This window comes from Chinchilla lanigera, unplaced genomic scaffold (genome assembly GCF_000276665.1).
Source record: "Chinchilla lanigera isolate Chin_1 unplaced genomic scaffold, ChiLan1.0 scaffold00018, whole genome shotgun sequence".
Taxonomy (NCBI): Eukaryota; Metazoa; Chordata; class Mammalia; order Rodentia; family Chinchillidae; genus Chinchilla; species Chinchilla lanigera.
In genome coordinates this window covers 1,857,836-1,875,443 of record NW_004955419.1, presented here as the reverse complement: position 1 = coordinate 1,875,443, position 17,608 = coordinate 1,857,836, and the positions used below count along the sequence as shown (strand labels likewise).

Sequence of the window (17,608 nt, the reverse complement as noted above, 5' to 3'; positions counted from 1 at the left end):
ATTTTGATTTTATTTTTTATTTTTATTGTTATTAGTACACGTTTGCAGAATGTAATGTTTCCGCTCCCTGCATGGAATGAGAACATGTGCATAACACATTTCCACGCCTTGTCTCATCCTCCTTCCTTCCCTTTCCTTTCCTCCCTCCATCTATTGATCCGTTCCCATTTGAGAAAGATCTGGCTCCTTACTTCCTATTACCTTTTATTTTGCTCTTTATTTATAATTTGGGTTCTTGTATAACAGGAAGCCATACAATATTTAAGCTTGTGTGTCTGACTTATTTCACTTAACATGATGGTTTCAAGGTGTACCCATTTTCCTACAAATAACTCAAGTTTATCTTTCTTTATGGCACAGTAGTATTCCATTGTGTGTGAATGCCACATTTTCTTTACCCATTCCCACTTTATTTGTATAAATGTATATAATATATACACAAATTACATATACATATTATATATATACACTATATATATATATATATACACACACACATATACACATAGTGTCTGGAAGAAAGTATTTCAAAATATTTACCTACCCTCAGCCAGGCATGGTAGCTCACACCTATAATCCCAGCACTCAGGATGCTGAGGCAGAAGGATCGCTGTGAGTTCGAGGCCAGCGTAGGCTACATAGCAACTTGAAGGCAGCCTGAACTACATAGTGAGACCCTGTCTCAAAAAAAATTTACATACCCTTAAAAGGTCATATTAACAATAATGTGCATTTTTCCTATCTCTTTGCTTTGTCTACAGTTTCTAATTTCTCTACAGATAAATTTACAGCAACAATATAAATAACTACCACTTATTAAGACCTATATTATTCCAAATACTATATCCAGGGCTATATATGTTTCCTTTAGCAAATCCTTATAACAGTTTGGGGTGGGAGCAGGTACTGCACATTGAGTATCTCTACCTGAAATGCTCCAAATTGTGAAGCTTCTTGAACGCTGACATGGAACTCAAAAAGCTTTGGGTTTTGAAAGGAGAGATGCTTAACTGGTAAAGTATATGAAAATATCCCAAATCTGAAACACTTCTTGGTCCCAAGCATGTTGGATGAAGGATATTCAACTTTTATTGTTTTTGCAGGCATGATGGTTTTAGGTGAAAGAGACAGAATACTCAACTGAAACGAGCATGGAAAACCACAACTGGCTTCCTGCGTGGACTCAAAAATTCTGCACCATACTATGACTTCTCTTGGCCCTCTCTCCTCTGGGGCAGCTCCATTATAGACAACCAATCTCATTTGGGAGTGGGATAGTTTTGAAGTAGCTGCTCTTACACAGCTGCAGGACAATACTTCAAGAGGTGGTTTGAGACTAGTTTCAGTAACAATCTGGGGATTCCATTCTATTGGACTGGCGTGGGTCACGTGACCTTTGTGGACCAATCCCTGTGCCCAAGTGATGGAATGCCCTTGATTGGCTTAACCCTAGTCACATGCCCTACTCAGAAAGGCAGGGAATGAAATCGTGGTTCCAAGCAGGAAAGAACTGGTTAGTCCAACACCAAAATGAAATCAGAGTAATGAATAATGGATAAGTCATCCCTTATCATTTGCAGCCTATTGTTGAGGGAACTGGGGTTCAGAGATTGGAAATGTATGTCCAAAGTCAAGCAGCCAGGATTGGAGCCTGCACTGTCTTACTCCAAAAGCCATAAATTTATTTGCTGCATGATAGCATTTCCCATGATTAGAATGTTTTCATTTATCTTGGGACAAAATAGAATCAACACCCCTGGTAATGGTTTTGTGGTATCGAGCAGCTTCAGCTGCACTGACTGGGGTCAGGGAGTGCCTGGACATGTACACGCAGCGCCTCTAGCCTTGTGGTGGCGGCAGTGCAGGTACCGGAAGGCCTGGACTATCCTGCAGGGAGACAGGCTGCCCAGAACACTTTGCCCCCAGCAAATGGCCATCGTGTGTTGGTGGAAAGAGAGGACACTTCAAACACAGTTGGGATAATAATAGCTATTTCTTTGTGGTGTGTCATGTGTCAGGTGCATAGCTACTGATTCCTCACAACATCCGGGGAAGCGGGTACAGCTGTTGTTCTGAGTTAACAATGAGGAAACAGAAGCACAGAGAGGTGAAGCTCCTTGGCCAAGGTCACACAGCCATCTTAGTGGAGCAGGGCTTAGGTGGAGGCCTGACTTAAGAGCCAGCCCTTAATCACATGCTCCAATGCCTGTACCAGGAATTCTTCTCTGCAGCCAAGAGGGACTTTTTATGGCACCTGCAGAGATCAGGACTGTTGAAAGTGAAAGTGCCAAGAACATAACTCTGAACTCTGAAGGGCCAAGGCAGGCGATGCTTCTGGCTAGCATCCTCGCTGTGTTTTCCTGGGCATTTGCCAGGGAAGGATTATGCAATCAGCGTAAGACCCTTTGTAGCCTGCAAGCCTGCTAAATATTCCTCCTGTCGTGATTTCAGGCTTAATCTTGAGTTTATAATTATTTTATATGGAACAGGATGCCATCAGTGGTGAAAATAAATCCAACCACTAAGTAGATACTTAGTTTTATAAGGATGTTCAGTTAGGAGGAAATGTTCATGACATATGGTTAAGTGATTTTCTCAAAAATGCAAACTACAGGAAAAGAAATATATATATATATATATATAATGAACCAAATTTTTTTTTAAAGGCTACTCATATATATAGAAGATCAAAGGAATAAACAAAAAGACTAACACTGAGAGTTTGTGTTATGGTTATTTTTATGTTCTCATTTTCTAGACTTTCCAAAATCTCTACAATGAGTTACATTATATTCATAACTTAAAAGTTACTCGTTCTGTCTTACAGAAGTCTCTGAGTCCGTGGCATAAGACTTCCATAAGGACCTCATGTTTTATTTTCTTTTCTTCTTCATTCATTTATTTTCTCATTCAGCAAATTTCTACAGTGTTGGGCTGTCAATCAGAGTGGACCAGGTACAGATTTCTTTGTGGAGCTCCTTGTGCTATCGGTGGACAGAAAGACAGACAGATATACAGAGAGTTCTATACCATGTTTGTATGCTCATACATGAGAGGCACCGTTAGACGTGAGCCCTGTGAGGTCGGGACCCATCTGAGACATCTCTGTATCCTCCCGCCCAGTACCCGGGATGGGCTCAGGAGCAGGAACAGGCACTCCAGAAACACTGAGGAATGAGTCAGTGAAATCAGGAAGACGTGAGTTCAAATCCCAGCTCAAATCTTGCTGAGTCCCAGTTTCCTCTTCTTCAAAACATGGGGCAATGCCTGCCCCCCTTGGAATTGTCCGAAAGCTCAGCTAGCCATGCACAAGGTCCTCTGTTCAATGCCCAGAAGGAGTGCTAGACTCTCCACAAGGCTCAGGGAATGATTTATTTCAAACTGTATAGATGATAATGATATACATGAGCCCAGGCCACCTGCAAACATCTGGAGCTGAATTAAAAAAACTTCAGTTTCTAATTTGGAGAAGGATATATAGGGTTTTTTCAGGGTTTTTTGTTTGTTGGCTTTTTGGTACCAGGAATCGAACTCATGACCTTGTGTTTGCCGGGCAGGTACTGTGCCTCTGAAGGAGTGTATAGGTTACACTCATATTTATCTAAGAAGTACAGAGATATTTAGTGCGTTTTTAAATGGAACTATAAACCAAAAATGTAAAGCAGCAAAGCTTACCTAAAGGGAGAGAAGGGAATTGGATAAAGGGGCAGAGAGATTATATATAATACTTCTTGTTTTTAGATCTGACTTAGAAACCAGGAGCATAGCTCTTGTATCATAAAATAATGTGAAATGTTGCAAAAGAAATTTCTAGTATCAAAAAGCAAAACAGGAAAAAAAACTAACTTATAACAAGTTGATATCATAGTCCCATAGAGAAGAACTACTCCAAGTGACTCAAGTAGAGGAATTTTGTCTATCCAACCCTAACAAAATATTCTGTAAAGCAAAGCAAAAATAAGTACAGGTTGGGCATGGTAGAATGCACCTGTAATCCCAGAATTCTGGGAAGCTGAGGCAGGAAGATCAAAAGTTCAAACCCAGCCTGGCCAATTCAGCAACCTAGTGAGATCCTGTCTTAAAACAAATTTTTAAAAGTTTGGGAACATATATAGTTCAGTGCAAAGGCCCTGGGCACAATCCCCAGTATGATAGATAAATAAATAAATAAATAAATAAATAAATAAATAAATAAATAAATAAATCACAAAAGAAAAAATGAATAGTATTTGGTGTCCTGTGGCTGAATTTTTTTTATCTGTCCCACCAAATTCCTCCATTGAAACCTGTGGTATGAAGAGGTGGGGACTTTTTGAGGCAATGAGGAACGGGATTAACATCCTTATAAAAGAGCCCTGAGGGCCCTGCTTGTCCTGCTGCCTTCTACTATGGAAAGACACATCTCGAAGTTCCCGTCTTTGAAGTAGTCAGTAGACACCAAATCTGCTGGTACCCTGATCTTGGACTCCCCAGGCTCCAAACCTGGCAGCAGTACAATCTTGGTAGTTTATAAATTTCTCAGTCTAAGGTATTTTGGCATAGCAGCCCACACGGACTATGGCACGGTGGTACCAGTGTATCTCAGAGTGTTGTGTGAGTTGAATGGGACCCAGCAAATTAGAACCTTTAATTGGGAACTGAAAAGAAAGGTCCTCTCTCCGGAGAGAAATGATGCATACATGTAATATGAATGAAGCCAAACAAAAATACCACGGCCTGAATTTAAATTAGAAGTGTCAATATGAACACATGACTTTTTAAAATAGGTATTTATTTTTAAGAAATTTTAGGATTACAGAAAAATGAAGCCGATAGTAGTTTCTGCATATCCTTTTACCTGCCCTCCCATTTCCTCTACTTTTGACATCTTGCATCGATGGGTTGCCTTTGCTATAACATATGAGCCGATACTGAGCCATTATCGTTAACTAAAATGCAACTCTACCTTAGGGTCCACTCTCAGTGTTGTACATTCTATGGGTTTTGTCAAGTGTATAATGACACAGATCATCATATACATGTGCTAGCTTCCCCGTACCCAAAGCCCCAATCTGAAACCCAGATAGCACTGAACCCTACACATATCACTTTTTTCCTATATGCTCATGCTTCTGAGAAAGCTTAATTTATAAATGAGGCACAGTGAGGGATTAGCAATATACCTAATACTAAAATAGGACAATTATAACAATAGACTAATGAAAGTTAAGTGACTGTAGTCTCCCAAAACATCTTTTGTTAAAAGATTCAGTTTATTGCTTTATTCGTACATCTTTGCAGCGCACAATGATTTGTGGGGAGTTGGTACAGGTACAGAACACACCTTAATTCTGTGTATGCCCCTTCCTAGCCCCTCCCACACACACACACCTTCCCTGCTCTTATTGAACTGCACTTCTTGCGATGATGTGGGGCTATACAATGCCTGTATGATGAGACGTGAAGTGACTGACATAGGCATTATGACACACAGCTACTTAAACACAAGCACTGTGACACCATGACAGTCACTCTGATAACCAGGATCGCTACCAAGTGACTAACGGGTGGGTAGCATCTTCAGCACGGATACGCTAGTCAAAAGGACAATTCATGCTCCAAGCAGGACAAAGTGAGACACTTCAAGATTTCATCATGGTGCTCCAAATGGAGTGTGATTTAAAACTCATGAGCTGCTTATGTGGGGAATTTTCCATTTAATATTTTTGGACCAGAGTTGGCCATGAGTAATAAAAACTGGGAAAAACTAAACTGTGGATCAAGGAAGACTACGTAGCATCACAAAGAATAGTTTCACTGCTCTCAAAAGCCACCTGGCTCCACCCAGTAGGTGGAATAAGACCTCCTCCTCCCCACATTGGACAACCACTGAGCTTTCTACTGTCTCCAGAGTTTTGCCTTTTCTAGAACTTAAATCCTACAGACAGGCTTCTTTCACTTAGCAATGTGCAGTTAAGGTCATTTCTCTTCGTTCCCTCTTTTGTAACTGGGGGCCCAGATGAACGGGTTTCATATTGGCAGATCCACACATGCATATAACACACTTTGTCATTGTTGCACCCACCACACCCTTGTTCCGCTCTCCCTCCAGTTTCACATTTGTGGGAGGTTTCAGTATGTCCTATATTTTGTTCATACCCATTCTCTGTATTACCCACCCGTACACCAACCTCCCCCTCATTCCCTTCCTCGTGTATAACAGCAGTCTCCCTTCTGCTTTCTTGTCATCTTATTTTAGACCCCACATGTTAGAGAAAATACACAATATTTGTCCTTCTGAGCCTTGCTTATTTCGGTCAACATGATAGTCCCCAGTTTCATCCATTTTCTTGCAAATGACACAATTTTGTTCTGCCTTTGGGGCTCAATAATACTCCACTGTGTGTATTACCACGTTTTCTTCATCCTTTCATCTGTTGGTGGGCACCTAGGCTGGTTCCATACCTTGGGTGCTGTGGACTGTGCAGCTTTATTTCTTTTTGTAGCTGAGTAATATTCCATAGTATGGATGTACCACAGTGGGTTTTCCAATCACCTATTGACGGACAGCCAGGTTGCTTCCAAGTCTCGAGAATCATGATTTATGATGTATTTTATCTTTTAAAAACTGTATTTCCTTGCTCTGCCTACTGGAAATACCCAGAAACAATGACCAGTCTAGTAGCAAAAAGCATTCCTTAAACCTAGATTGTGGTCTCTAAATACCATCCAAAGAGAAATTCTGACTTCAGGTCTGGAGCAGGAATATACGTGATTGTCTGAAGCACCTTACCATTCCAGAAAGCAAAGAAGCCATCAGATTCTACTGGGGTCAAAGGCCTCAGGAACCACCCAAAGAGGTCCCATCTGGCAGAAGGGGAGCATTTAAACATCTATGAGGTTCATAGGACACTGAAATACATCAAATCCCTATATTTATAAGAACGTCTTAAAAATAACCTTAGGACGCTAGGAAAACTCATCACTTGAGCTGTTAGAGAATCAAGTCTTTGACCACACTAGAGTGCATGTACTGAATGAGATCATAGTGTACCTCAGGGTATCTAAAGAGTTAATAAGGAAACTCTGCCCTTTTTCAAATATCCCAGCTAATAAATGCAGAAGGAAGATAGAATTAGAATAACATCATTTTGCAATCCCTAATGAAATAATGAATCCAAGCCATGAACATCAGCAACTGCTAGCTTCACACAAAAAGAGACAGACCACAAGACATTATGGGGTCCTGACGGAAGGACACCCCACCTCCTGTGACGTATTGTTGCCAAAAATTGAACCTGAATCTGATCAAGCCTCTAGATCTAATTACAGGAAATAGAGAAGACAGAGGAACATGTTAAAAGACCCCACAGGAATACAAGCAGCAAGAGCCAGATTGGGGGAAATTCTACAGGACAAATAACCAGGTTTCTTCAACAATAAATGTCAAGGGCAGAGGGAAGGGAGAGAAGGAGACAGACAGACAAAGAGACAGAGAGACAGAGAAGTGAGAAACTAGTTAGTTTAAAAGAGACTTGAGGAATAGAAGGATATTTCTAAAAGGTATTTTTAAAAGCCATTTATGAGACAATCAGGGAAATTTAAACACTGACTGGCTAGGTTTGATGATAATTTCTCCAGAAATGATAATGATATTATGGTTTTCTTATCTTTTAGATAAGATTCTCTTATCTTTTAGAACTATATACCAAAGTAGTTATAGATAAGATGTTAATAGTGTCTTGAATTTGGATATTTGCTTTAAAATAACCCCCTGGAGCAGGGGGGGTGTAGCTCAGTGATACAGCACCTAGTTTGATCCCCAGCACCAGAAAAAAAAAGTACTCCAGGATGGGAGAATTGGGGTGGGATTGCACATGCGTTGTAACTGTTATATTTGAAGTTTTCCATAATGAAAAAAAATTCACCCAAAATAAAAATTTTGGAAACCTCCTTTTGCAAAACAAAGGCAGAGCCAGCCCAGGACCTCTCGCTGTCTGATCTTTGCTGTGTTGTCCTCTCTTGTAAAATGGTATAAAATGGCCTGAGTGGCAGCTTCCTCCCCACACCCAGTGCTTCTTCTTTCTTCTCAGCTCCTGTGGGTGAGCCGTTTCCACCTCCCTGAGCCAGAGGGACGAGCAGCCACGGGAAAGGACCTCCAGGCACTAGGAGGACACAACGCACCAAAACTTGGGTCCCAGCGCTGCAGCTGACTTTTCAGGGAGGAGGAAGGGAGGGGGACGGGCTGTAAACCCATCCAGCGGGGCAGGCTTCTGTCTGGGGCATGCGCAGTGCTGGGACACTTGCAACAGGCAAAAACCAAGTTGATGTATCCAGTCCTGCAGTGAGGAAGAGTCTGGGCTCCCAGAGGCTGGCTTCAAGGTCCCAATGTATCAGTTGGTACCTCCGTGACCTTGGGCATGTGTCTCCGTACCTGTGCCTGACCTGCCTGTGCCTCAGTTTCCCCAGCTGTAGACTAGGAGCACTTGGAAGACCTTCCTCATCAGGCTTCTGTGTGGATGCAGAGAGTGGGGACGCTAAGCTCAGGGCAGGCTACAGAGGCCCCCAAAAGGTGACGGCTGTTTCTGCTGTTACCCTCACTGTGATCGAAGACCGAAGGCTTCCAGGAGGAGGTGGCATTTTTGCTGACGCAGAGGATGAAAGAAGGGAGTGGAGAGAGCCTTCCAGGCAAAGGGAGCTGCCCGTTCCAAGTCTGAGAAGCTGACACAAGGCCAATAGGCTTGGCGAGGCGTGCAGAGCAAGGGGAGGGAGGCAGAGACAGGCCAGGGAGAGGCCACAGGGAGGGTTCTAGACTTGGAGGCTTTTGCTAGGTTTGGAGGCCAAGCCCTTCCAGGGAAAGAAGCTCTGCCGGGCAGTGCGTATGCTGGAGCAAAGGTGGCGGAGGGGCGGGAACCAGGACCCAGAGATGGAGTTTTCTGCCTTTTCTGCTCCCTGGGAACAGTTGCAGGAATGTCTGGATCCAGCCAAGCTCAGCACCATGCCCAGCACACCCTCCTCAGAGGCTGCCCAGGACCCACAGGTGGCAGTGTGAAGCTAGTGGCTGTGCCACTCAGTGACTTTGGGCAAGGCCCTTCACCCCCTGAGCCCCAGGCTCCCTGTCTGTACAATGGACCTCAAAGGCAGCTACCTGACAGGCTCATTGTAGGATTCCTTGACAGGACTGCTGTCAAGGCCTTCATACCACATATAGCAAGTCCTCAGTAAGGTCAGTGATTGTGACTGTTACATGCCTGTTGCTGATACTATTGTTTGCAGCCTGTCCCAGCTCCTGGGCACCGCCCTGCCTTTGGTTGCCAGGGAAGACACGACCGCCAAGCCTGGGGCAGGGATGCTGTGCTTTTTTGCATACATGTGCATCTTGCATTTGCAAGAGCCCCGCCTTCCACGGAGGGTCCAGCGGGGTTGCTCGGGGGACACATTCCAGAAAGAATAACTCTGTGTAACATGAAACCCTGAATCTGGAAACACAACCTCTATGGGAAATTGGAGGATAAGTCTGCTCTGCGGACCGCCCAACCTTACTCCATACAAAGGGATATTGAAACCCAGGGGCCTCGTCACTTGGCCTCCCACCTATGGTCTCACCCCTCACCGCAGCCAGAGAGATCTTCCTAAAAACAAACCTGATGGTGGCACGGCCCTGTTGAAACTCTCCACCGCTCCCCAGTGTCATAAGGAGCAAGTCCACATTCCTGACCGTGACCTAACCTAGGCCGAGGCTCCTGCTCAAACCTGCAGCTACATCTGAGCCTTACTTACAACCCAGCCACCCAAGTTTCCAGTGACTCAAATTCTTTCCTACCTCAGGACCTTTGTATAGCCAGTGAACAGCAGCCCCTTATAAAAGGCCAATGACAATGCTTCCAGATTCAAAAGATCACAGACCTTGCCGAACTCCCAGTAGTAATGGAAAGCAGTAAAATCATTCCCACTTCACACTTGAACAAACTGGGGCTCCTGCAACTCAATCTCAAGCCAGACCAACCAGATCCCAGCATTTCAGGGCATCCAAGAGGCTGCACTGGCCATACCTCCAGAGCAAGAGCAAAGTGGAGGTGGCCCAGATCAGAGGTCTGAGTCAAGGACAAGAACTGACAGCAGCGAAGTCCTGGATCCATTGAAAACCCAGCCCAGCCACTCAGAAACCTGCAGTCTAAGGCCAGACATGGGGCCTCTCTGAGCCTAAGTTTCCTCATCTGCAAAGCAGGACTGAATAGGCATCCCTGCCTCTCAGGCACATGGTGAGTATTCAGGAATGGCAGCTGGGATGGGGCACACTTACTGAATGGCACCATGACACCCTCCCTTATTACTCTTGGGGAAGCTGCACCAGACCAGACCAGACCAGACCAGATCAGACTTGCTTCAGCCTAGGTTCGGCAGCCAGGGCCTGGGAACCATGCCTGCCCTGTTTCTGTTTGGGGTTTTGTGTTTCCCAGCGTTTCCTTTGGAAAAAGTCCAGCTTCCTCCCTGGAAGGGGACAGGAGGGGACTGTTCACGCCTGGGCCGGGATGCCCAGGGGAGCCGTGCGGGGAGGTGACAAGAGCCTGGGTTTGGAATTAGGCCAACTGGGTTCGAATCCAGGATCTGACCCTTAGCATGCTGTGTGACCCCGCAGTAAGTGACTTCACCTCTATGGGGTGCTTATTTTCTCATTTGTTACAGATCCTACTTCATTTCCTTACTTTTCTTTCTTTTTTTTTTCTGGTACCAGGAGTCGAACTCAGGACCTTGTGCTTGCCAGGCAGGCACTGTGCCTCAGACCCTACCTCAAAGGTAATAGGTAACAAACGCTGGACTGGGATGAGGGAAGATTCTGGATGCACTTCTCCAGTGACTCCTTTTTTTGGGACAGATTAAGGATTGGGGGAACTCTCAGGTTTAAAGGAGGAGTAACCAACACAAACACCCCCTGGAAGGACATGCGAAGAAAGAGGGTGTCCTGCCTGGGGGGAGAGTGGGATGGATGGATGGAGGTGGGGATTTGACTCCAGATCATCAGCACCCCAGAAGGAGCGTCCAAACATCTGTCCCCTGATGATTCAGGAGAAAAATTCAGCTCTTTGTGCAAAATATCATGAGTAAAGTATGGGAGGGAGTATATATAGTATATGATTTAATTTGTATAAAATTCAAACAGGAAAAACTCACTTGGGGGGGTAGAAATCAAGACAGTGAGTGCTTCTGTGGAGAAGGCGGCAGGCAGTGTCCGGAAGGAAGCACTGAGCTGGAGTCGGGGTCTCTCTTAAATCCAGAGGGTGGGTAGTATGGGTACATCCCGGTTCTAATTTTATGCTTCATGCATTTTTCTATATGCCTAGTCTGCTTCAATAATAATGCCAAAATAACTTTAAGACAAATAAATCAGGACGGTCAGACCCAGAGGAGAGAGCAACTGTGGGCCCAAATGGACGTACCTGCGGGCTGCACCCTGACCCTGGGTCACCATCGGAGACTTGAGAGCCACGGAGGTGCTCTTAGCCCCTGACACTCTGGACTGGCCCCTTGCCCTAAGGTGGCAGGGGCTGACGGGCTTCCCAAGCCACCCGGGAAGAAGGCCATGCTGCCTGACCCCTCTGCCTTACTGGACAGCTGGCGCATCTTTGTTCTACTCTGCCTGCCTGCCAGATCTGCTGAGCTCACATTCGGGAGAAAGAGGCACACTTTGCCACTTAAAATGATAATGTGAACCCCCCAAAAAAATTCACCTTTATTTATTATTCATTTGACTTGGTCAAATATACCCAGAGGACAATAATCTGAAGGCAAGCCTCTTTCAGTTCTCAGAAAAGCTGCCCTAGAATCTAGATTTCACCAACCCTGCCTCCCAGCCCTCAGAACCATCCTGCAAACCTGACCGCCAGTGTCCCCAGGGTGCAGGAGCCCCTGACGTCAGAAAGCTGGTAGTTGGCAGGGAAACTATCCCAGCTCCACCCCTCTGCCTGATCCAGAGGTCTTGGTTTTATTTTTATTTCCACTGTCATCTCTTTTTTGAAAGCCAACAGAAGATGCACACACCTCCTACATCAAGCAGCTCTAACCAAAACAAATGCACATCAGATGCATTTATTTGCACAGACACTCATAAAAACTTTACTAGACACCAAATAATTACAGGAAGGGGTGAATCTCCAGCTCTGCAGGCCGCAGCATTTTGAAGTAGATTTAAGATAAAGATCAAATGGGACAGGCACTGGTCCCCTTTCACACCCAGCCGCCCTTCCCCAACCATGGACCCTTAGGGTGATCAACGAACTCTCCAGCTTTGTGAATTTGTGCCCAATCCATATAAAATGTGATTCTGTGAGTTATTCTTACAGTCCTTTTTTTTTATTTCGGGGTTTTTTTTCTCCGGTACCAGGAATCGAACTCACGGGCGTTGTGCCGCTGAGCTAAACCCCCAGCCCCCAATATTCTTACAGTCCTAATGGAGCTTTTATGGCACCATGCACAGTGCTCAGTCCTCTCTTTGTTCTGGCTCAGGTCCGCATCAGGGAAGCCCCTGGTTCTAGACGGGCTAGAAATAACCCTTCGGCTTGGCAAGAAATCCAAAGGCTTTTGGGGAAACTGCCTTTTAAAAATAAATGTAAGTGACACCTGGAGAGTCCCACATCATGGTTTGCGTGCAATAAGCCGAATTCCCTAATTCTGCTTCCTTCTAAGGTCTGACTGTGAACCAATACTCCCGGCCCCCAGCCCAGCATAGGGAGCTGGAGAAGGCTGAGCAGCCTGTGGTGCCCTTGGGCACTGCTGGGGGTCTCTGTGTCCAGACCCCAGGGGCCTGCCTCTGAGCTTCACTGCTCTCAGCTGAGCTCAGTACAGCTCGGTTTCCCTCAGGCCCTGGCTGGAAGAAAGAGGCAGCCGTGAGCTCTCGTGGAAGGCCCCCTTCATCTAGTTATTCCCCACATAGCTCTAGAGGCCTGTCACAGGCGGGCACAAGGGCAAGCTCTTCCTTCTCACCCTCTTCCCACCCTATGGGACAGAGGCCAGCATTGCACCCATTCCACGGACAAGGACATGAAGGTCCAGAGATACAGGGCTTTTGGCAGGTCCCAAAGCCACATGCTGAGCCAGATCTGGGGGAGTCCCTGAGACCTGCTCTTGATCACTCCTACGCACTGCCTCGCCAGTGGGAGACCTCAGCCCTGTACTACCCAGCCGGGCACTGTCCCTCTCCCAGCACTGACTGGTCCTGGGGGCTGATAGCTGCCTTTGAACCTGAGGAAGCATGCCTTCGGACCCCGTGACTAAGGACCCAGACCTTGCCCTGAAAAGCCATACGTCTGTGGGCAGAGAGGGCCCTGTGGAGAGCACTCAGGAACTTGGCTGACGCTTGCTCCTGCGCATCTTGAACACGGGCACACACAAGCATGTGCACTGGGAGCCCACGCTGCCTCACCAGCAAACCCCCGTCTCTCTGCCACCTCTCTCCCATCAGCCCGCAAAACTCCAGAGGGAAGAGAACCAGCTCCCACCAAAGTCAGAAGACACCCAGCTGGGGTCTCCCACCGCTTACTCCTCACTGTGAGTTTTCACCTGGGCACTTGGGGCTCCCCACCGCACAGGGAGACCACAGACACACCCAGAAGTGGGAAAGGGACCTGTCGCTTTATGCCTGTCTGACCCTTTGACTCACACGTCCTGGGTCAAACGCAGGCAGGATCTATGGAGGGGAGTGCAGTTGCTGCTAGTACTCCACTGCGTCAGAGCTTGCTGTACTTCTGGAGTCTTTGTGGCTGTCCACAGCACCCCAGCCTGACTGCTCAGTCCCAGGAATAGCAGCCCCTAACCTGGCCGGAGATTTGGGGTGGCTCTGGTCCAGTGTGGTCTCCTCTGGCAGGTCTGAGGCTGGCCACGGCCAGTGTCCCCAGGCAGCTCCGTGGCCCTTGCTCTCCTACAGAGCAGAGCCGCTGAGGCTCGAAGCTCCTGGTCAAGGTCTTCTTGCTCGAGCCCAAAGTCCAGGCTCTGCCCTGCACCCCAATGGTGCCCAACACTGCCCCGATCTGCACCTCCAGCCAGAGTTGTAGATTGGGAGGGTACCCTCTGCTCCAGCTCTGGGCAGACACAAAACTCTCTGGAGAGGATCAGCAGGCCGGCAGCACGGCGGGGCTCCGTGGGGGAGGAGGGACCTGGTAGGAGGCAGGTCGGGTGGAGACGGGGTGCAAGGCCCTAAGAAGAGCAAAGGGCGCACAGGGCAGGGCTCAGCGGCGATGCCGCAGGATTCTGAGGAGCCTGGAACCCTGTGCCTGGGCTTTCTTTCTTTTTCTGCTTCTTTTAAGCAGCAGCAAGCCGATTTAACGTTTCCTTTCGTGGAGATAATCCCGACCTGTTTCTGCAGCTGAGCCAGAGAGGATCCCGGGTCGGGAGGCGCGGGCACAGCAGCCGGGACACAGCAGCCGCGGCGTCGTGGGGCCAGAGGCGCCTGGTGGAATCGGCAGTTGCGCAAGCATTCGCGGCTCAGGTGGGGCCTGAAGAAGCCTAGGCTCCTGTTCTCCCGTCCAGTCGCTTATTCTTCCATGGGGGCTGCGGTGAGGAGGCCCCAGGAGCTCTGGTGGCGCCCGAAGGAGACCTCTGCATGGCTGAGTGCGAAGGATCCGAAGGATCCGGGTTCCGGAACTCTGACTCAGCTGAGAGGACGGGGGACCCGGGCATCGGGGACAAAGGGCAAGGAACAGGGCCTGTAGGGAGTGTGGCGGGGAGAATGAAGGGGGAGACCTGCAGAGGCGATCGTGGTTGTGGACCGAGCATCCCCACCCGGACCAGAGAAGGCGGCCCGGTTCCACTGTCCCCCGAGGGAGCACAGCGACCCAGCGGCGGGCCCGGGCTTCAGCCGGCTGTCTCAAGTAAACCCTGGTGGCGTGGGCGGTGACTCGGACAGGGGCGCCGGGAAAGACACCGAGAATCTACGCACCCCAGAACACACCGGCGGCGGTGGCATCGAGCGGGGGCTGCGAGCGCGTCCTCCTGCGCCGAGACAGCCTGCAGGCCCCCGGGAACGCTCCCTTGGACAGAATCAACGACCCGGAATCGGGCCTGGACACCAGCCCAAGGGTCAGGGGGCCCTTGGGAGCTGGGCCACCTGGGCCCCTATTCAGGGGAGGGGGAAGGAAAGGTATGGAGAGGAAGAGGCCGAGCACAGGGACGGTGGGGAGTGGGAAACAGGAGGAGCGGGATGGAACGCTGCACCAGGGCCTGGAAGAGGAGAGGATTTCCCTTATGTCCTGATGGAGAAGGCAAGGGTCTGTGCCTGGAACGAGGACTCTCCCCTACAGGCGGCGCCCAGCAGCGGCTGCAGGGATGCACCGTGGCCAGCAGAGGGCAGGACGCGCCCGGTCCGCCCGGCGCCGGGCGCGGTGCTCAGCGCCTCCAGACGCAGCGTGGAGAGTCCTTGCAAGCCTGGTTTCTTTGGCAGCGGAGGGCCCTGGCCCAGATGCCCAGAGAAGGCGGCCTAGGCCCAACCTCGAGGCTCAAGGCCCAAGGTTTCCCTGGATAGGCAAAGACAGGGAGGAAGGGCGGGTGAAGGAAACGCCACATCCACTTACCCATCCTGGGCAATACAGACACACAAAGGCACCGAGCAATACAAAAAGACACAAAGACGCGCGCGCGCGCGCACGCACAATGGGAGCCGCAAAATCATCCAAAAACTCACAGACAGACGTAGACACACAAAAGTGACACGGAGACACACATATACAGAAAAATCTCCTGACGCAATACAGGGGCTGAAATGCACCGGAAGATACAGGTACCCGCGTAGAGTGACATAGATACACAGGGACGCACACAAAGATGTACTAAAACACCTAAGACACAGGCACGGAAGGATCTGCAGATTCACACACACATGCAGAGGGATGCAGGGAAATCAGATGCAGATCCCCAGATTCACACACTCGGAGCCCTGAAAGTCTCAGGGACATCAAAAATATTGTGTGCACAAAGACACGGGTGCACACGTTCGCTACAGCCCACAGGCTGGAGCGCCAACACGCACAGACACATACAGATACCCACCGACACGCTCGCAGGTACTGGGGTGGGGCGGGAGCCTCTAATCCTCCACAAAGCTGGGCCCCTCCGCGGGGCCCCGCGGCATAGGGGGCCACTTCTGACCAAGCCTCCCGCAGGCTCCAAATCCGATCCGCCCTCTCGCCTCCGGCGGGGTCAGGGGACCCGCCCCCATGCCCTCCGCCCCCGCCCCGCTCCGCACCGCTGCTCCGCTCCGGGAGGGGCCGGCCCGCCTCGCCGCGGCTCACCCGGGCAGCTCGCGCCGCCCGGACCGCACCAGCCTTCCTGCGCCCGGACAGCCAGAGCACTGCTGGGGATCCAGGGGCCACAGCCCGGGCACAGCGCCCTGTGCCCTGGCGCAGTGGCCTCTTGACGCCCTGCACGGATACCAGGAGCGCAGGAGTCGCCACCTCGGTTCTGCTGGCCTTTTGCTCCGCAGTGTCCAGGTCCACTTGTCCAAGCTGACCAGGGCACTTGTACTGGCCCGCGCAACCTACGGAATCCCCATCGGATCCCTCGGCCACCTCCACAGGGCGCCTACTCAGGGTCAAACCCGATTTGTGTGGAGCAGCCGAACGCACATCTTCCCGAGCCTTTATCCCTAAGCCGTGGGGCCATCACTCTTTACCCGAGCCTCAGTTTCCAGACCCGGGAATGCCAGACTGTCACCCACTGTCCCCATCCCTGCCCGAGACCCTTTTCCCGGCCTTAACTACCCTCCAAACTCCCGTCGGCCCGACCTGCTTCGCCTTCCCAGTGTTCCCCAACTCGATCCCAGGGCCCGAAGCCCTACTTCAACTCACTCACTCTTCCACCCAATTCTACCAGGCCCGTCGCCCCCCGAGTCTGAGCCCGGGCCCAGCCCCCTCTGGCGAGTCCGAAACTCGCAGCCAGTGGTCCCTTTCTGCCCGCCTCTGTCCCTCGATCCCCGTGGCCAGCCTTCCCTGCAGCCAGGGCTTCCCGCGGCCCGAGCAGGTTGGGGTCTGGGGCGGGGAGACCCGCCAGTGCTGCCCTGCTACCTACCTGGGCCGACCCTCGGGGTCCCCGGCCGGCGCCGTCCCCTGGAGGAGCAGCTGCGCGCCCCGCCGTCCGCGCAATCTGATCTCATTCGGGGCTACTCCTCTGAGCTCTCGAGCTTTGCAAAATATTAGTAATAAAGATGGCAAGAAGGAAACAAGAAAGGCTTCATTCCCCAACTCCCAGATCAATTTTTCAAGGGGGTGGGGCAGAGACCTGGTTTCCAAGGGGACCCAAACTTCAGCGAGAGGCCAGCGGGGCGGCCGGGCCGCCAGGTTGCCGGGGCCTGTGCTCGGGGCCAGGCGCCGCGCGGGGCGCAGGCCGGGGGCGCAGGGAGCTCTCCCGCGGGGGAGGGGGGGGCGGCGACGGCACTATTTGACGTGGAGCCGCCGGCTCATCCCGGCGCAGGGATACGAGGCGCACCAATGAGTTCAAATGTCAGGAAGTTTGAGGAGGGGTGAGGCGGCTCCCGGCCGGAGTATCCCTCCGCCACCAGCCCCGGCTCTAAACCGAGCGGCTCCTCCGGCGCACCATGGCACTGGAGTAGTGCGGGGAGCGCGCCCGGAGCCCCGCGGCCCGC

The 17,608-nt window shown here is 50.0% G+C and overlaps 1 protein-coding gene across 1 annotated transcript in view; it reads right to left on the bottom strand.

The window, feature by feature from the left end:
• The window catches only part of LOC106148274, a 75,441-nt gene extending 58,147 nt beyond the window's left edge, over positions 1 to 17,294 (bottom strand). Inside the window, exons 1-6 of the mRNA XM_013513098.1 lie at positions 17,035 to 17,294; positions 16,014 to 16,504; positions 15,248 to 15,421; positions 14,912 to 15,087; positions 14,327 to 14,715; positions 13,791 to 14,129 (exon numbers count right to left, since the gene is read on the bottom strand). Coding sequence (XP_013368552.1) covers positions 13,791 to 14,129; positions 14,327 to 14,715; positions 14,912 to 15,087; positions 15,248 to 15,421; positions 16,014 to 16,504; positions 17,035 to 17,119 — 1,654 coding nt within the window. The 5' untranslated portion in view covers positions 17,120 to 17,294. The remainder of the gene's footprint in view (positions 1 to 13,790; positions 14,130 to 14,326; positions 14,716 to 14,911; positions 15,088 to 15,247; positions 15,422 to 16,013; positions 16,505 to 17,034) is intronic.
• Positions 17,295 to 17,608: the final 314 nt, after the last annotated feature.